This window comes from Meriones unguiculatus, chromosome 17, assembly GCF_030254825.1.
Source record: "Meriones unguiculatus strain TT.TT164.6M chromosome 17, Bangor_MerUng_6.1, whole genome shotgun sequence".
Taxonomy (NCBI): Eukaryota; Metazoa; Chordata; class Mammalia; order Rodentia; family Muridae; genus Meriones; species Meriones unguiculatus.
In genome coordinates this window covers 52,561,734-52,579,328 of record NC_083364.1, presented here as the reverse complement: position 1 = coordinate 52,579,328, position 17,595 = coordinate 52,561,734, and the positions used below count along the sequence as shown (strand labels likewise).

At 39.2% G+C, this 17,595-nt stretch overlaps 1 protein-coding gene across 12 annotated transcripts in view; it reads left to right on the top strand.

The window, feature by feature from the left end:
- The window catches only part of Bbx (BBX high mobility group box domain containing), a 237,706-nt gene extending 221,670 nt beyond the window's left edge, over positions 1–16,036 (top strand). For all 12 annotated transcript variants that reach the window (XM_021646810.2, XM_060370533.1, XM_060370532.1 and 9 more), the window contains 3 exons: positions 4,958–5,155; positions 5,742–5,925; positions 10,127–16,036. In XM_021646810.2, the coding sequence (XP_021502485.1) occupies positions 4,958–5,155; positions 5,742–5,925; positions 10,127–10,214 (470 nt within the window). In that variant the 3' untranslated portion in view covers positions 10,215–16,036. The remainder of the gene's footprint in view (positions 1–4,957; positions 5,156–5,741; positions 5,926–10,126) is intronic.
- The last annotated feature ends 1,559 nt before the right edge of the window (positions 16,037–17,595 follow it).

Sequence of the window (17,595 nt, the reverse complement as noted above, 5' to 3'; positions counted from 1 at the left end):
TGTTTTGCCTTGGGTGGAAGTAGAAATGACAATTGGTTTAGTATAAGTAGAGTTGTTGGTGATGCTTAACTACTTATGTATTATTGATGTATATCAAGCAAAATTTTGGAGACCGTCTCTGAATGGCATACATTTTTTTTTACTTAAAATTGAGTGCAAATTCATTTTAAGTGGCCAGAAAAACAGAAATCAATTTGAGCATCAGAAAATCACTAGTAACTTAAAGTAACTTGTTTTGGTTATTTACTTTCATGTCATCCCTAATACTTGTTCAGGTGGTAACATTGTGAACTAACTAGATCCCTGTCTCATCCTTTCTTACATCTATGGCCATATCACTGCTTATTAAAGTTTGCTGTGCAGGGTATAAATATAGAAAGACATAGAATGAAACCATTGTGCAGGGTACTTTTAGCATGTGACAAAAAAGATGGGGGAAATTGCCCATGGCCTAGAATTGGCAAAATTTTTCTGGTCAACTGAGAAGACCTACCCTAGCCACTGTTTGTCTTTCCATGGAATGTGGTGACTAAAGATTTCTAATTCCACAGTGGTGGTATAGTGATAGTTAATACTTAATGACACATAGAGGGCTTTTTTCCTTTTCTTTTTTTTTTTTTTTTTGAGTATTTTAATTTTGATAATTACCCCATTAAGTTAAGGAGGGTTTATCAGCCCCAAACATCTGATTTAAAAAAAAAAATTATGTAAAGGGGGAAGAAACCAGAATTCTCTCTAGTTAAGCACTTTGGCCATTACTGTTTCATTTTTCTAAAATCTGTCAACTTTTAGCCCTCATTTGGTTTGCTGTAAGCCCAGCACCCTGGAGACTAAAATGGGAGGATGGCCTCGAACTTTAGGGCATCCTGGACTATGTAATAAGTACCACGCCAGTCAGGGCTATGTTGCAAAATCCCTACCAGAGTAGTTTCTTTGCATTGCATAATATAATTCCAGGAGTTAGAGGGTGGCCTGTTTTTACAGGTAGATCTTTAGACATGATCCGTGCACCCAGGCTAACTTGATCTTTTTCCCTAAGTTTGGAACTGTTGCTCTGTAACTCCAGCAAAGTCTCCAAGGATCATATATCTGGTCCTTCATTCTGATCTCTTTTAGTTCATTTGGCATCTGACTTGTTTCAGTTCATGAGAGACCAACCAAAGGCAATGAGATTTCAAATACAGCCATAATGATTTTAATGCAACTTTGAATTTCCCAGTTGGAATGTAAATTCCTGATTCTAGTAGCCTCCTGGGGTCCAGTCCAAGTACAGCACTGTTTTCCCAAAGACTACGCTTCACATTTGGGGAGTAGTTTGGAAAACAAAGCAGTCTCTTACTGCCACGGTCCTAATGTGGTTCCAGGAGTGAGCTGCATTATCACCCTCAGATGATGCACTCCACATGTGCTGTGGTTATTGTCAAGTGTGAAAACTAGCCCTGTGGACTTGTTCCAGTGTATTTGAGTAATTTTGTGTGTTCAATTAAAAGCCCAAAGAGAAATGACTAACGTGCTTTTGGATGGCAAAGTCTTTCTTTTCTCACATTTCCGTTTGTTTGAATAAGGAAAAGGGGGCTTGGTTTCCTCCCTGAGCTGTTTCACTTTGTGCCCCACATGCCCTGTCTCTCACTTGTTTTGCTTTGAGTTGGTGTGGCTGAATACTGTTTTTTTTCATAGGTGACTACTTATTTGACTCACTGTTACCTTCCTCAGTTTTTCTGTTTTAGGAGATTCTAGCTGAAGGCTGACCCTTTGCATCTGCCACTGCACATGGCTTTATTTTCTGGATTTAATCTCAGGTTAAAGCATGGGGCAAAACCTTTAACTCTCCACTCTCTTAACTGTCTAGCACGATCTTATTCCATACCTTTTTCGTGTGAATCATCCACAAGGTCCATGATTACTTCTAGATCTGATCATGGTTTAGATGAAACTTTTGGGTAAGCAGTGTGAATACATTCTGAGGCGCTGACACAAAATCCCAATGGATGCTTTCTTGCCTGTCTGTAACGTGTTACTACTTTGCCTTCTCCTAATTAGCTGACATCTAGAACTTGACTGTTGTTTTTGTCCTTTGTTTGATGTACTCCTCCTGTGTGCCTGTGGACCTGAATTCTCTTTCCATTCCCAGTCCTTTAGCAGCCTTTGGTCTCTAATGTGTCTCTATCAGGTCATCTTGAAGAGACTTTAAAAAGAGCAAGTACTTAGTAGAATGCAATTACTTTAGGTCTCACTTGTGAAAATCAACAAAAACAATGCTAATCCGCAGGTGTCCTTCCCACTTGGGACCCTGGAGCTGGCTTAGAGGCTGATTTTTCCCTGATAGGACCCTTATTGCAAACCATGTGGCAAATCCACCCTCTTAGGTCTAAGTGTCTTCCTAAAAGCTAATCTAGCCCAGTTCAGTCTTACATGGAGAGACCAATGATCCCACAGTTAGTAAACTGCAGTTCAAGAGGAGAATCCTGCTGTGTGGCTGCTGACTCTGATCCTGTCATCTCTGGAAGTCAGATGACCTATCACAAATTGCTGGGCCTTTTCTCTTCCTTGGCTCTTTTCCGGATACAATGTACTTTTCACCTTTGGAACTGTTGCTTTGCCCTTCTTAACACAGGTTCTAGTTTGTTTGTTTGTTTTTGGCCAGTGGTTTTGTGTTTTAAGGCTATATAGTCATTAAACTTCTTTGAGATATTTCTAATCAAATTGTAGTGTTTTCTTAATTAGAGCTTTTTTTTTTTTAATTACACATATACTTCTATTGGCCTATGCTAAGCTAAGAAGCAAATTACAAATAGTCTGAGCCTGAGTACCTACCAATGAAAACTATTCAATCCTTGAAATTGCGACTAGGTCTAAAATTTTAAGAAGGGTTTTGTTTTGTTTTGTTTTTCTGATTGTGGATTCAGTACTTAGAAGTACTGTTTAACAGGTGTTTGGGGGTAATGTTGTTAAATGAGTAATTGCTGCCTTAAGCCTGCCCCTATGTGTTGTAGCACTGAGATACTGATACAAGGGCAAAAAGAAATCCGTACTCTATTTTGGTGGAATTGGAGTGATTTTTCCACGTTTGGAGTGTAAATAAACCTCCTCATTTCAGAGATCTATCACAATAATTTCCAGGCCAAAACATCTTAATAATTTGCAGTCCTCCTTTCACAAGGCTCCTTCTAAAACTTGCTAAAGAGCTAGATCAACATGTTCAATTCAAGTTAGAGGAGTATTTATATCAGCAAGTATATTTCTCATACCTAGAGCTATTATTTCTGGATTTTCCTTTTGCTCTCTTTTTATACTATACATAGAAGATTTTTGGTTGGTTGGTTGGCTGATTGGTTGCTTGGTCGGTTTTTCAAGACAGGGTCTCTCTGTATTGCCCTGGTTGTCCTGGAGCTTACTCTGTAGATCAGGCTGGCTCAAACTCAAAATTACACCTGCCTCTGCCTCCCAAATGCTGGGACTAAAGGTGTGCACCACTATTGCCACTATATATTGTGTATACTATACACTATTGGTGTATAGTATACACAATATATACTATATATATATATATAATATATACATATATATAACAAAGTCAGTGCCTACCCTCAGTTCCATCATCCAATTTATACTTTTTTTGCTTTTTGTTTTTAGACTTTTTCGTGTCAAATATTGATATCCTGACCTAGTCTTCCCTTTTCTTTGAAAAAATAAAATTACATGTCTACCTATATGAGATTGAATGGCCACTAAGATTGACAGAAAAAATGCTTACCTTTTTTTTTTTTTTTTTAATCCACAGACTTTAAACCACTGGCATTTAAAAAGAGAGTAAGAGTCCCAATCATGAAACTTGATTGCCTTGTTTTTTAAAATCTATTTGTTTTCATGGGTGTTTTAGCTGCATGTATGTCAGTGATTCACATGTGTGCCTCATGCATACCAAGATCCAAAGGCAGTATTAAATTTCCTGAGGTTGTAATTACTGAGGGCTATTCTGCCACATGGGTGCTGGGAACCAAACCCAGGTCCTCAAGGAGAACAGCCATTGAGCTTAAGTGCTGAGCCATCTCTCCAGTCCCACATTATATTTACTTTTTAATGTTTACTGCACTAATAAATATGTTTTTCTTTTTTTATTTCAAAGTAAGAGGATGGGAAAGAGGAATGCCTAAGGAAATAAGTGTGTAAGACAAGTATTCTCATGTAATCAAAATCAAAGAAGAAAGCTTTATGGCTTGCCCCTTCTTTACTTTCAATGAGAGTCACTGAGAATTCAGTCCTGTGTTATTAAATGATTTATTGGTTTTGCAATTACAGTACCAAAACCCAATCTCTCCATGAACTGTTTCATTCAATTATCTCATTAAGCCCGTTCACTGTGTCTTAGAATTCAAAGTTTCATTTGAAAAAAAATGAAAAAAAAAAAAAAAAGAAAGAAAGAAACTACCAAGGTTTGTCCTAACCTTACTGAAAAGTTTAAGCGTCACCATTTTCTTTTTTGCTCATTCTAGTCTGGGACTTAAAGGTAAATGTCCCAGCTGTGAATGTGAGTTTAAGAAATGCATATTTAGTCTCTGTGTCTTCACAAGACTACTGTAGTGATGCAGAAGATCTCAGAAAGGTGCTCTGATCACACCTAGAACTTGTGATCTCTTAGGATACAGGTGGAAGGTTTGCATGTGTTAACACCTTCACCCCACCCAAGCTTACCAGATCCAAGGATTGATAAAAGGGAAATCAGGAGCTGGGGATGTAGATCATTGGTGGGATGAGACTATCTGAATCCTGTGCAGGTTTAAGGAAAATTAAATAAATAGTAAACAAATTGTGGAAATATTTCTTTTTTTCTTCTGTCAATGTTTTGAAAACTCTTGGGTATAAATTCCCCATTCAGATGGGTCAGCCATGTAGAAAAAATGTCTTTTCCAGAATGGTGCCGATACCTTGTGTATAACTATGTTTTATCCTATTTCAGCCATATTTTCAGAAGATAAAAACACCACAGAGCCTGCTTATAAGGTTAAAAATGCCCTATCCATTCCCAACACTCCAGAGCCAACAGCAATGCAAGAACCTTTGGTGGGCAGCCAAAAGAGAAAAGCAAGAAAAACTAAGATCACACACCTTGTCAGGACTGCAGATGGCCGTGTATCACCAGCAGGAGGTACTTTGGGTAAGAAGTAAGATCTTTACGTCAAGGTTGTAAGAGCCAGCAAGGTGTCCACCATGGCTGTGCATTGGCCAACAAGTGACTATAATAAGCCAGGTGTCGTTTTCCAACAAAAATCTGGTGTGTTCTGCAACTTTCTCCTCCACACATGTTAACTTTCATGGTCTGAAGCCATAGCTGTTTCTGCAAGTGTGTGTCAAAGGTAGAAAGCAAAGGTAGTCTTTATGGTTGTTGCCGCTTTTCATCAACATCCCCCAAAACAGTCCTTAAGTAAATTCCAGAAGAGCCTAGACTTTGAAAGCTACTAGATGGGTCTGTGTGACATTGTGTTCTATTCATGTCACTACAAGCCAGATTATTAGTAGTCAAAGCAATGAATTAGAGAAACTAAATATATATCTAGCACTTTCTACAAGGCTAATTCAAGCCACCAGGTGATTTATTACATTGGAGGAAGAGACTCTGTATACACTTATTTTTGAAGGTAGCAGACATGGACAGGAAAGATGGCTCGCCACACTGTCTGGCATGGTGCTTCCTCAGTGTCCTCTGAAGGATCCCCCCATGATAGATTTCTGTTTTGTTTCAGATGACAAACCAAAGGAGCAACTGCAGAGAAGTCTCCCTAAAGTAACCGAGACATACTGTGGTGATGATTGCTCACACAATGTGGTTGAGGAGCCGCGGAGCACTACTCCAGAAATGCCTGCTGTGTCTGCATTCTTTAGCCTCGCTGCACTGGCTGAGGTTGCAGCCATGGAGAATGTGCACAGGTGAGTGATCAAATGTGAGTGGAGGAAGTAGTGTGGAAATCAAGCACTTCTGACCAGTTCAGAAGTGATTAGCATTGTTCACAATGTTTTGGGTTTCCTACTCAGTTCAAGGGCACAGTTACTTATGAGTTGTTGCAAAGTATACATGTGAATTAGCAATATGGGAAACTTTAGCAAACATGGAAACTAGGTATTTTTTCTGAATATTGTAATGTCCTATGACCAAACTTTATTTCCATAAGTGAAGAAGCAGTAATATCTAAACCTTGAAGCCGAGGTGTGAGGGGAGAACAACACAGTATCCTGTGTTGTAATCCATGATGATTACCCTCTCTCATTCCCAGCATTTGTTTTGTATAAATTGGGAGTGATTGTATTTGTTAACTCTCTGTTCCTGTGATAAAACTCCATGACGAAAGCAACTTCTAAAAAGAAAGGGCTTTACAGTACTAGAGGGATGAGAGTCCATCATGGTGGGGAATCATGGAACAGAAAGCAGCTATGATGGCAGGAGCAGTTAACTGAGTACTCCATCTCAACCATGAGAACAAAGCAGAGAGGAAACGAAGTAGGGAAAGACTAAACAGTCAAAGCACCCTCCCCCATCACATGCTTTCTCTGGCAAGGCTCTATCTCTCAAAGATGATTCCACAACCTCCCCAAGTTGCACGGGGACCATTTTTCACTTAGAACACTACAGTGGCACTCATCTCATGGAGCTGTTATATAGATGACTGACAGCACAGTGCTAAGGATGGTGTTGGTAGCCATGAGAGTACTCCACTGAAACACTATGTGTTCAAGGCAGGGTCCATCTCGACATCTGACTCATGGCTGACAGAAACCCATTATTTTTCTTCAACCGTATGATCTGTACCTCAGTTTCCTCACCTTATGTTGAACATGATGATATCCCCAAAGAATCAAAAGTTGTAAGGATCTGAGCCAAGATCAGTCATGATAACTGTTAGAACTCTGTAAAGCACCCATAGAGAGGACATTAGGTTCTGAGTTTATAATTGGATCTTCTGCTATTCAGTGGATCCTTTCGGAAAGAAAGAAGGGCTTCTTGTGAACCCAGGTGTTTTACTTTTTTATTCAAAATGGATTACCCACCGACAAGTAACTATACAGATCTGCAGTGTGCTGAAGCTTTGTGCCCCTCTTAATTTCAGGTGAACCTGAAGGCCTTAGTAATAGCTCTATCTCTTTCTGGTCCTTTAACTGTCAATTCCATTGCTCCTTCACATCAGCCTCCAGATATCTCCAGAAGTCACATTCCTATTCACTAGTGCACTGAGACTTCCCACTGGTGAGTGAGCGCTGACAGACATTGCTGGGATCTGCTAAGTCTGTGAGAGAGATGATGCTTCTCCACTTGCATACTCAGCTAGAATCATGATAAAGCGCTCAGGAACAGCCTTAGTCCCCTCACTGCTGCAACACAGCAGTTCTCATGTCCACACAACTGTGGTTGCATCCTTGTCTGTCAGCTAGCTTTATATGACCTCTTGCTTACAACAGCAGAAAACCCACATAAGCATTTCCACTCTCAGCAAACCTACCCCTGCCCTCCACAGCCCTGCTGTACACTCATGGAAATACTGGCCCCATCCTAATTAGGACATGCTTGCCTTTGTACATCCGCACAGGTGAGTTGCTGTTCGGCCTCCTGGCCCTGTGTTTCGTCCCCTTTTCTCAAACACCCTGCTGCTGCTGCAACATGCCCCATGCAAAGTGTAGGCATAGAAAAATGCTATGTTAATTCTTTCCTATCACTTCCTATTAGAAAGACCAGCATTGATCCTACCTTTAAATATAACTAGACAATCATAAAGTTCACAAACCAGCATCTTCAAACCATTTTTCTTGAAGAAAGAGTTGAACATACTGGACAATTAGTATTCAACAGCAGCCACACATGAATGAATAAATTAATAGATATTTGTTCCTAGTATCTTTAGTGTCTTGTATACTCCAAGTATTGTATATATCAGTATTCTTTTTCCTTTTTACAGCGTATAGTTTGCTGCATTTTAATATCAACCGCTTTTGTTCTGTGTATTCTGAAGAAGAGCTTGTTAGAGGATGAAACCTGTGCTGTGCTATGCACCACAGGCCAGAGCAGTGGCAGCCTCAGTGTGCTTGTCTGGGCCGGCTTGTGGGTTCACCCATGTTGCCTTAGGATGAGAAAGTTGGCTGAAATTAGTAATATTTTTAAATAGGACTTTAATAACCATGAGGTATACTTTTTATATAAACATACAAAGTAGTGAAAAATCAGCTGTGTTTTGGCACAAATTCAATCCAAATGAGAGAAGCCTCCATGAGTTCTCTATTTCTGTCAGAAAATTTCCCTCTGTGTATACTGACTTTGGCCCAACTATTGGACTGGATGTGCTTCCCATTTAAAATTCAGTGTCAGTACTTAATTTTGTCTTTAACATATGGAAGGAATTTTGTCATATGGAAGGTTCATGCTGCCTCTTTGTTGTTGTTGTTCTTTTTATTTTAATTTTTATTAATTACACTTTATTCACTTTGTATCCCCCCCCCCATAGCTCCTTCCCTTCTCTCCTCCCAATCCCACCCTCCTTCCCCCTTCTCCATGCATACCCCCTCCCCAAGTCCACTGATAGGGGAGGTCCTCCTTTCTTTTCTTCTGATCCTAGTCTATCATGTCTCATCAGGAATGGCTGCATTGTCTTCCCCTGTACCCTGGTAAGGCTGCTTCCCCCTCAGGGGGAGGTGGTCAAAGAGGAGGCCAATCAGTTCATGTCAGAGACAGTCCCTGTTCCTATTACTGTGGAACCCACTTGGACACTGAACTTCCATGGGCTACATCTGTGCAGGGGTTTTAGGTTATCTTCAAGCATGGTTCTTGGAGGTCTCAGGAAAGACCTCTGTATACAGATTTTTTGATTCTGTTGCTCTCCTTGTAGAGTTCCTGTCCTGTCCAGGTCTTACTATTTCCCCCTTCTTTCATAAGATTCCCTGCACTCTGCCCAAAGGTTGGCCATAAGTCTCAGCATCTGCTTTGATACCCTGCAGGTTAGAGTCTTTCAGAGGTCCTCTGTGGCAGGCTCCTGTCCTGTTCCCTGTTTTCTCCTTCTGATGTCCATCTTCTTTGCCTTTCTGAATGGGGATTGAGCATTTTAGCCAGAGTCCTCCTCCTTGATTAGTTTCTTTAGGTGTACAGATTTTAATAGGTTTATCCTATATTAAATGTCTAATCGCCACTTACGAGTGAGTATATACCCTGTGTGTTTTTCTGCTTCTTTGATACCTCACTCAGGATGATCTTTTCTAGTTCCCACCACTTACCTGCACATTTCTTGATTTCCTTGTTTTTTATTGCTGAGTAATATTCCACTGTGTAGATATACCACAATTTCTGTATCCATTCCTCAACTGAGGGGCATCTGGGCTGTTTCCAGCTTCTGGCTATTTCAAATAAAGCTGCTACAAACATGGTTGAGCAGATGTCCTTATTGTATACTTGAGCATCTTTTGGATATATGCCTAGGAGTGGTATAACTGAATCTTGAGGAAGCGCTATTCCTAATTGTCTGAGAAATTACCAGATTGCTTTCCAGAGTGCTTGTACAAGTTTACATTCCCACCTCATGCTGCCTCTTTACTTGTTTATTTTTGCTCTTTTTGTTTTGTTTGAGTCTCGGGCTCTTTTTTTTTTTTAAGAGAACTTAAGTTTTAAATTAGGTATATTATCCACCTTAAAAAAAAATGAACCTGGGTATTTTCCCATCAAAATAGAAGAGTTTCCTCTTTGGACACATTGAACACCAAAAAGTGTTGTTTAGAAATATCCATGCATTAAGTAGAAGATGTTACCATAGAATATCACTCTTTGCTGAAAGGTTTCCATTTTCTTAAGCAACTACTCAGATCTGTGGGTATTTCAGGTTTTTATCTCTACAGAGTGGAAGGCCTTAGCTTTGAATGGTAACAAGAAAATACTTTGTAGGAAAAGGGGAGGTGACAGGACTGTTCAGAAAAGAAAGAAAAGGAGAAGGAAGGAACAAAGTAACATTCTAAGGACAAAACGAGCTTTAATTAAATGACTAAGTAGCAATTAATTATTGTTGAGTGAGACAATGGAAAGTTCTTATCATTTCTTGTTCTTGCCTATCTCAGACTACATGCCCTAAGTAAATGACTTTTTTCCCCTCTTGTTTTACAGAGGTCAGAGACCAACTCCTCTCACCCATGATGGACAGCCAAAAGAAATGTCGCAGGCTCCTGTACTTATTTCTTGCGCTGACCAGTGACACGCTCTTTAATTGTAAAACATTGTGCTTTACCTTCTACCCTAGCCTTGTCTTTACAGGGATGCTAGCGAGTCCATGTGGTGGGAAGTACAGACTGCAGACAAGTGCTTGTTGCCCCACACGGCCCAGAATCACTTGAAGCCGAATTTAGCATTTTGGGCCCATTTGTTGTTTCAGAAGCCACAATTTTGAGGGCAGTGTTACTGTGTGATACTGAGCAAAAGCAAAGTGATTCTGGACCTTTGCTTACATGGAAGGGAAGCTTTTGATGGTGAACAGTGGTGACTTGGTAAAAGGCTGCCTTTGCTGTAGCTCATCCAGCATCTCTTTTACCAACCAGAGAGTGTGAAACTAGTTTCATATATTACCTAGTTATTCTTTCAAAACAAACAAAAAAACCCTGACGCACTGCACTAGTTATTATTAGATATTCTTAGTCTTTTGTACATGAAGATTTAAGTTCTAAGATGGTTTATATAATAGGTTATACCTACATTTATATTGTAGAATAAATATTAAAAAGCCTGTACCAGAGACTCCCAAGCAGCATGGGCAGGCAGACGTACCATTGTTAGCGGTGTATGCTCGGCCTCGTGGTCCATATATTCTGCACTTTTATATTTGCCACCAGAGTGGTAGTGGTAGTTTGCTGGCAGAGAGAGAGAGAGAGAGAGAGAGAGAGAGAGAGAGAGAGAGAGATTGATTTTGAGATTGAGAAAGAATGTTACAATTCTTACAATCTGAATTCTTTTCTTAGCCTTGAGTGACCAAGAAGAATTTGCTTGGGGCAAATTGTGGCAAATATTTTCCCAGACAGGGGAAGCATCCTGCAGATTACAGATTACTGATGTTTTCATGCCTTGAGGATTCTTTTATTTTTACACAGCGGTCTAAGTGACCAATGAATCGTTCATACAAACAAACAAAAAAAAAAAGACAAAAATATTATTCAGAAGTGACCTTAGTATTACTTCATTATTCTAAACACATTGAAGATGCTCACTTCATATGGACTTGGAGCTTCAGACCTTTTACATCCATGACAGACAGACTTGACGGGTTGCGATTGCTATGCACGGCCTCATAGGCACTGCAGATTTTAGAAGCCATTTGGAGTTTGTATTGTTGAGGAGGTATTGAGTAAACGAAGGGGGGGAGGTGTGTGTGAAGTGCGCCTCTCAGTCAGATCCACCTACAAGTTTCTGTTTCCTCTTTATGTTTTGTTGCTTTTAAGCATAAAACCAACCATATGCCAGTGCCAAGTGGATTAACTGGCTTACAACATTCAACATATTGACTTAACCACCTGACGTTCACAGTGTCTTGTTTCCTAGCAACAGATGCAAAGTGATACATCAAAATTAATCTGAGGCTACAGATTTTACAGGGTATTTGTTCCACAGCACAAAGTATTTCCCCACTCTTGCAGCACAGCACAAACTACCCAAATTTTAATTTTTGGATCCCAGCAATAATTTTTAATAGTTTTCAAACTGGTGGAGTTTTGATAGTGCTAGCTGGAGTTTGAAGCTTTTGAATTAGATCTCTAAATGGTGACAGTTTACATGGTTTTATCTAGCTTTCTTATTTATACTTGACTGAATTGTAATGATGATTTTTTTTCTAATTGTAATTTGACCTAATAGCCATATAAAATGACTATATTAATACTGTCTAGGTCTAGCTTCTTGTGGTTGTAGATATTACTTCAGTTCCGGTGCTGGAAAATATGTACAACAATACTAACAGGATTGAAAAAGATAGAGGTTTGTTTTGTTTGTTGTTCTTTTTCCAAAGCAGGTAGGGAGGGCAGCAGAGTATTAGAATTGTGCCCTCAAAAATTCATGTCATTTTGGGAATGGAGGAAGCAGGAATTATAAAAGGTAAATCAGTAGGTATAGCTTAACCCCATTCACCTAGAAATAAATCAAGTGAACAGCCCCAGATTTTAACATACTCTTTTTTACTATGATAACTTTTAATAATATTTTCTAAATTTCAAAACAAAAAAAAAGTGAATGTTTGGAAATTGCTGGGTCCTGATGTTGGTGGCTGTTGGAGTTTTGGACCACTTGCTAGCAGTGATTTAAACATGATAATTAGCTAAAACCCAAAAAAATTATAACAAAAGTAGGAAACCAACAATTGCATTGGTGCAGAACATGCATCTTGACAATGGTACTAACTTGTTATTCTCTAGAACACAGTAGATTAGATCTATTTTTGCCAGAGCACCCTCCTTCAGTCCTCCGAATACATTTCACTAGAGTCCTTTAAGAGATTGCTGTATATTCCAGAGACCTTTTTTTTAAAAAAAAAAAAAAAAAAAAAGAAGAAGAAGAAGAAGCAAACAAGAAATGACTTTTTTCTACGTGGTTAATATCTTACCTGGTCTGCTTTTCCTAAAACCCAGTGGCTTTTCCCTTAGGGAGGGTGGGGATGGGAGGGGCTTACTGGATATGACTGTTTTCAGATACTTTAAAAACAAACCTTTTTGTAGAAATGCTTAATTTTTAAGCGGTTAGGCACTGAGAGTAGCAGAAATCCTGCAAAGCTTTATAGTTCTACAAGTGAGGTCTTGATTTCAGTAGCTGTGCTCTCATGCCCCGAATCTGCTGGAGAGGGGTGTTGGTATTTTCAGGTAACATTTGTTAGCACAAATCCTTCAGTCCATTATGTTGTACTCTGTTCTTTTAGTGTTGTCATCTCCATTTCACTTCTCTCCTGGAAAACGGTGTTGCTGTATTGCTCTGATGTGTACTTTTGATCTGCTGGCAAGCACCGTCTACACTAACATTTGTCTCACCGCATCCTCAAGAAAACAAGTCGTTGCACCTTATGTATATCTCAAGTAAACCAAAATACAATGTTGTTCTGCTTTGTTCTATTCTAAATCATTGTAGCATATCTTTTTGAAACCACTTTGCATTTAGTTGAAATTGTCAATATTTATGCTTTTAAGCTTAATTTCTGGATTCAAACCTGTATATAAAACTTTTGAAAGTTGTCCTTGCCCTTCTCTACAGTGCTGGAAGTGGAAGGTCCTGTCTCAGGTGCCAGCGTAGAACTCTTCCAGCGTTCTCTAGTCTTTTATTTATTTTAGTTGTTCTGGTATTTCCAATGTAATTTTGAAGTGTCTAGAATATATTATAGTAACTAAAACTGCAGCTCTTAAGCTGAGTGAAAGAAAATACTGTAAGACATCCTTGAAGTTTTGTTTGGGTACTGTAAATGAATGAGGCAAAGGAAAACATCCCACAGTTACATTGGAAACTACATGTTCTTGTCCCTAAATTAGGTTAGTCTCAGGTGGTGAATCAAAATTCCTAATTCATTCAGCCTCCTCTTGATTGATCTTGTCATTCTGGCAGCCTTTTCCCCACAAGTATCAGGAATTATTTAATTTTGTCAGATGTTGCTCAGAAGCCATGTTGAAATAATTCCCATAATATCATTGTTCTACTTCCTGCTTTTACAGTTACTAGAGAAAAATGATGGCAACACTATGAGTGGAAAGGAGCATCTGAACCCGCCTGGGGGTTGGAGTTTGATGTATTTGAATCCCTATTGTTTTCTTACTAGTCAGATGTTTTGCTAAGTCATAAATGTGTTTGCACTCTGCAGTCTTTGGCTCAGCATACGGAAGTGTTTGCACCAATGTAAACTCTCAAGCAAATTATAAATTGCTATGGAACAGACATTAGCTGAAAACTGAATGACACGTTTTGTTTATAGGGTGGGGTGGGGAATACTGCAAAGCTCTGTTCCAAGCTTGGCATTTGATATTAATGTGAAGCAGTGGGACCATGCTGCCTGCTAAACTACTGTATGCGTCCTAAGTGTTCTGAAGACCAGCAGCTGAAGGTTGGAGGACAGCACCCATTCAACAGAGGAGAAGCACCACCTGTTCATCAGGGGAGGCCTGGAGTCATCGTTTCTAAGGGAAATGTTTGGGTGGACATGAATCTGTTGAGATTCACTTTTGATTGCACTGCTCCACAGAGCCCTCAGTTAAGGCCAATCCTCATGGGCTACCTCGGCTTTCAAAGTTAATTTCATAAGTCTGTCTCTCACCTCTACCTTCAGTGCCACAATTTATCACTACAGTGTTTTGACTTCACAAAACCGGCTTCTCCAGAAAGAACAACGCCTTGCTGCAATGGGCAGTAGAAGCAAGTGCTTATCACATTTGACCTGTAAAGTGTTTGGAGTGACTGCTAGGTGGAAATTGAATTTAGATTCTCCCCACACATCCTTGTTTTTGCACTTTATGCAAAGTGTACTAATTGCTAATTAGATGTTGTTTCTGTTTATACAGGCATTCCCAAAGAGTTAGACTGGACTTGGTTTTATTTGAGTTTGGGGATTGTTAAAGTCTTACTTAGATTAACTAACAGCGTGTATAATGAAGCAAGCAGCTGTGTAGTTCATGGAACCATGTGTCTGGAGAAGCGTCAGGGTTTGATGGACTACTTTGCTTGTGTTTGCAAGTGAGAGCTAAGTTGGTTGTACCCCATGCTGAATGACTGTCCTTTTCTGTGGGGACAGTGTTACCTTCTTACATTTCAGAACAAAGAAGCAACAGAAGTAAATGACATACGTTTGACTTCTTTGTATATCTGCACCTATCTGTGCTACCCTTTCCTTCAGATATATAAATATACATTTATGAGGGAGGAAATTTTTCCTCTTTTGACCAAATTTTATATGTGGTGATGTGATTTTTACTGATAAATTTGCAAGAGGAACTTTGTAGAGTTAAAAGTTCTGTGGCCACTGTTTTGTTTTGCTTTGTTGTTTTTTGTTTTGTTGGTTTTCTTTGTTTCTTTCTTGGCAGCCAGTGGTCAAACTGATCATGCCTTTGATTTTATTTTCATGCACAGAACTAGTTTTTTGTGAACATTACTACTACTTCCAAAGATTTTCTGATAACTTGGGCCAGAACTGGTGACTGAGTAAAAAGGGTCTGATTGAATGCCTCCAAACCCACCCACAACACGAATCTTACCTCACAAGCTCTAACCTAAATCATAGAGACACTCATGTTCCATGCAACGTCACTGACTTCTCTGTTGCTTGCCAGAAGGTGTTTGCTCTTGTCTCCTGACACCTCACGTTAGTGCCTGGGCTCTCGGAGCAACAGAACCTAGGGTTGGGAAGGCTCAGGACCTTGAGCTTAGCAATTGTTCAGCCACATTTTCATGTCATTAGTACTAAGCAAAAGCCTCTGGCTCTCAGGAATTTGTCAAAGATTGATGAAACCTGAGGTTCCACACACCAGGTTAAAAACTGGTTCTCATAGGTTTGAACTGCTTACATACGTGTCATTAATTAACCATAGTTTCATTTGACCCCAGGTCTTAAAGTCTGTTGACAGTCTCAGCATGACCGATTCGCTCATTTTTATTTTTATTTCATTTTGCTTTGGAAATTGGCTTGGTTCTCTTTAGAGTTGGTGTAAACATGCCATGTAATAAATGATTTCCAGTTAATGGTACAACAGAATTATTGCTTTCTTAGATGTATGTGTAGTAAAAGTCAATATACACATTTATATAATTTCTTCAAAATCTTATATCTAATTTGATATTTCTAAAAATTGCACATGTAAGTCATGTGTATAACATGCTAAAGTACTTTAACTGTGATCTTAAAACTGAATAAAAATATTTAATAAAAATTTGAAATATTTTAAAGATACTATTCAAATACATTTCTTTATGTTCACACTACCAACCATAGACTGTGTGCCTTCAGTGTACCATGTCCACTAAAAACAATAGAGAAAATAATAAAGGATTCTTCAATATTTCAGAACATCAGTTAATGGTTTCCCCTTGCACTATGTTCACCTGAGCCTGACCATTGTCTGAGGAATACATTAGGAGACTCTTCCCTAATGTAAGAGTTGTCCAACAGAAGAAGGTTCACCACAGGCAGCCACGTGGCATGAGAGCTTTAGGAAAGCGAGTTTGACATCCTCTTACCTTGTATAATAATAAAACTGTCTAGTTACATCATGTAGGTCATGGCCCAACAGTAAAAGCCCAGACCTCAAGCTGAATGCACAGAGCATTCCTGAACCTTATTTTAAGAGCTGGATGTGGTGGAGCTCACCTTTATCTCATCACTTAGGGAAGTAAAATCAGGCGATCTGAGTTTGAAGCCAGCTCCAGAAAAGCTAGGGCTATGTAATGAGACCCTGTCTCAAATATAAAATCCAAAGCAAAACAGTTCTCTGGAAACCATGTGGATATCATTGATTTGGTCCCAAGTGCTGGACAATCACCCACTTACTATTGGGTTTTGAGCATCCCTGAATCACTTACTGAAAGTGATGGGGCCTGGAGACATGGCCCAGAGGTTAAGAGCACTGGCTGTTCTTCCAAAGGCCCTGAGTTTGAGTCCCAGCAACCACATGGTGGCTCATAACCATCTGTAATGAGATCTGGTGCCCGCTTCTGGCCTGCAGACACACATGCAGGAAGAATACTGTAAATATCTTTTTATTTTTTTAAGTGGTAAGTAGTTGTGATACTACCTAAATTGCTGTGAGGATAAAAACAATGTTGGCATGGTGCCTTTAAAGTAAATGTACATTAAGTGCTAGTTATTCCATGTCCAAGTTGGCTTCTTGAGTATATTCAAAGGACGCAGAATGGCCACACACGGTTGCATACAATGTGATTCTCCACAATCTGAGGCAGGAAAATTGCCTGGTTAGCGTCAAAGTGTGCAGTATTCTAGTTAGGTTGCTTTGGGAAATGTGATGATGTGAAAACACTTAATGGGTTAAGTTTCTATGTCTTCATACTTAGGTATGTGAACGTAAAATTGATCTACTTCATAATTCCCATTACTGAAAATAAAATCAAGAGAGGAAGGCTGCTAGAAGGGGGTGGGGGGGGATCCTTGCTAAAGATATAAATTCTGTTAGAAAAAGTGACAGTGTATGCATATGTGTAATTATACAGTGTTATATGTATCAATACTGCTGCATCCTTTTAAATAGAACATGAAATCTCTTGCAAGGAAAAAGAAAGTTATTAACAGTTAAGTGAGGTGTAAAGCCCAATATGACTGACTTCGTACACTAAAAATATGCTGGAAAAAAAATTATTTATCATAATCTACTGCAAACCCTTTTGTTGGAATTATAGAATTTCAATACATGCAAAAGAGTTTATATTTTTAATATATGTACCCATCACCCTTTAGCCAACAGATACTAGTATTTCCTGTTTTACCTGTGATCCACCCCTTGTCTCCATTTCATATTCCAGCACCAAGTGACTTATGTATTCTAGAAATATCTGAACATTTCAGGCAAAGCCTTTGAAATTGGCTGTTGGTGTTCTTTCATTTTGTTTTGTTATTTCTC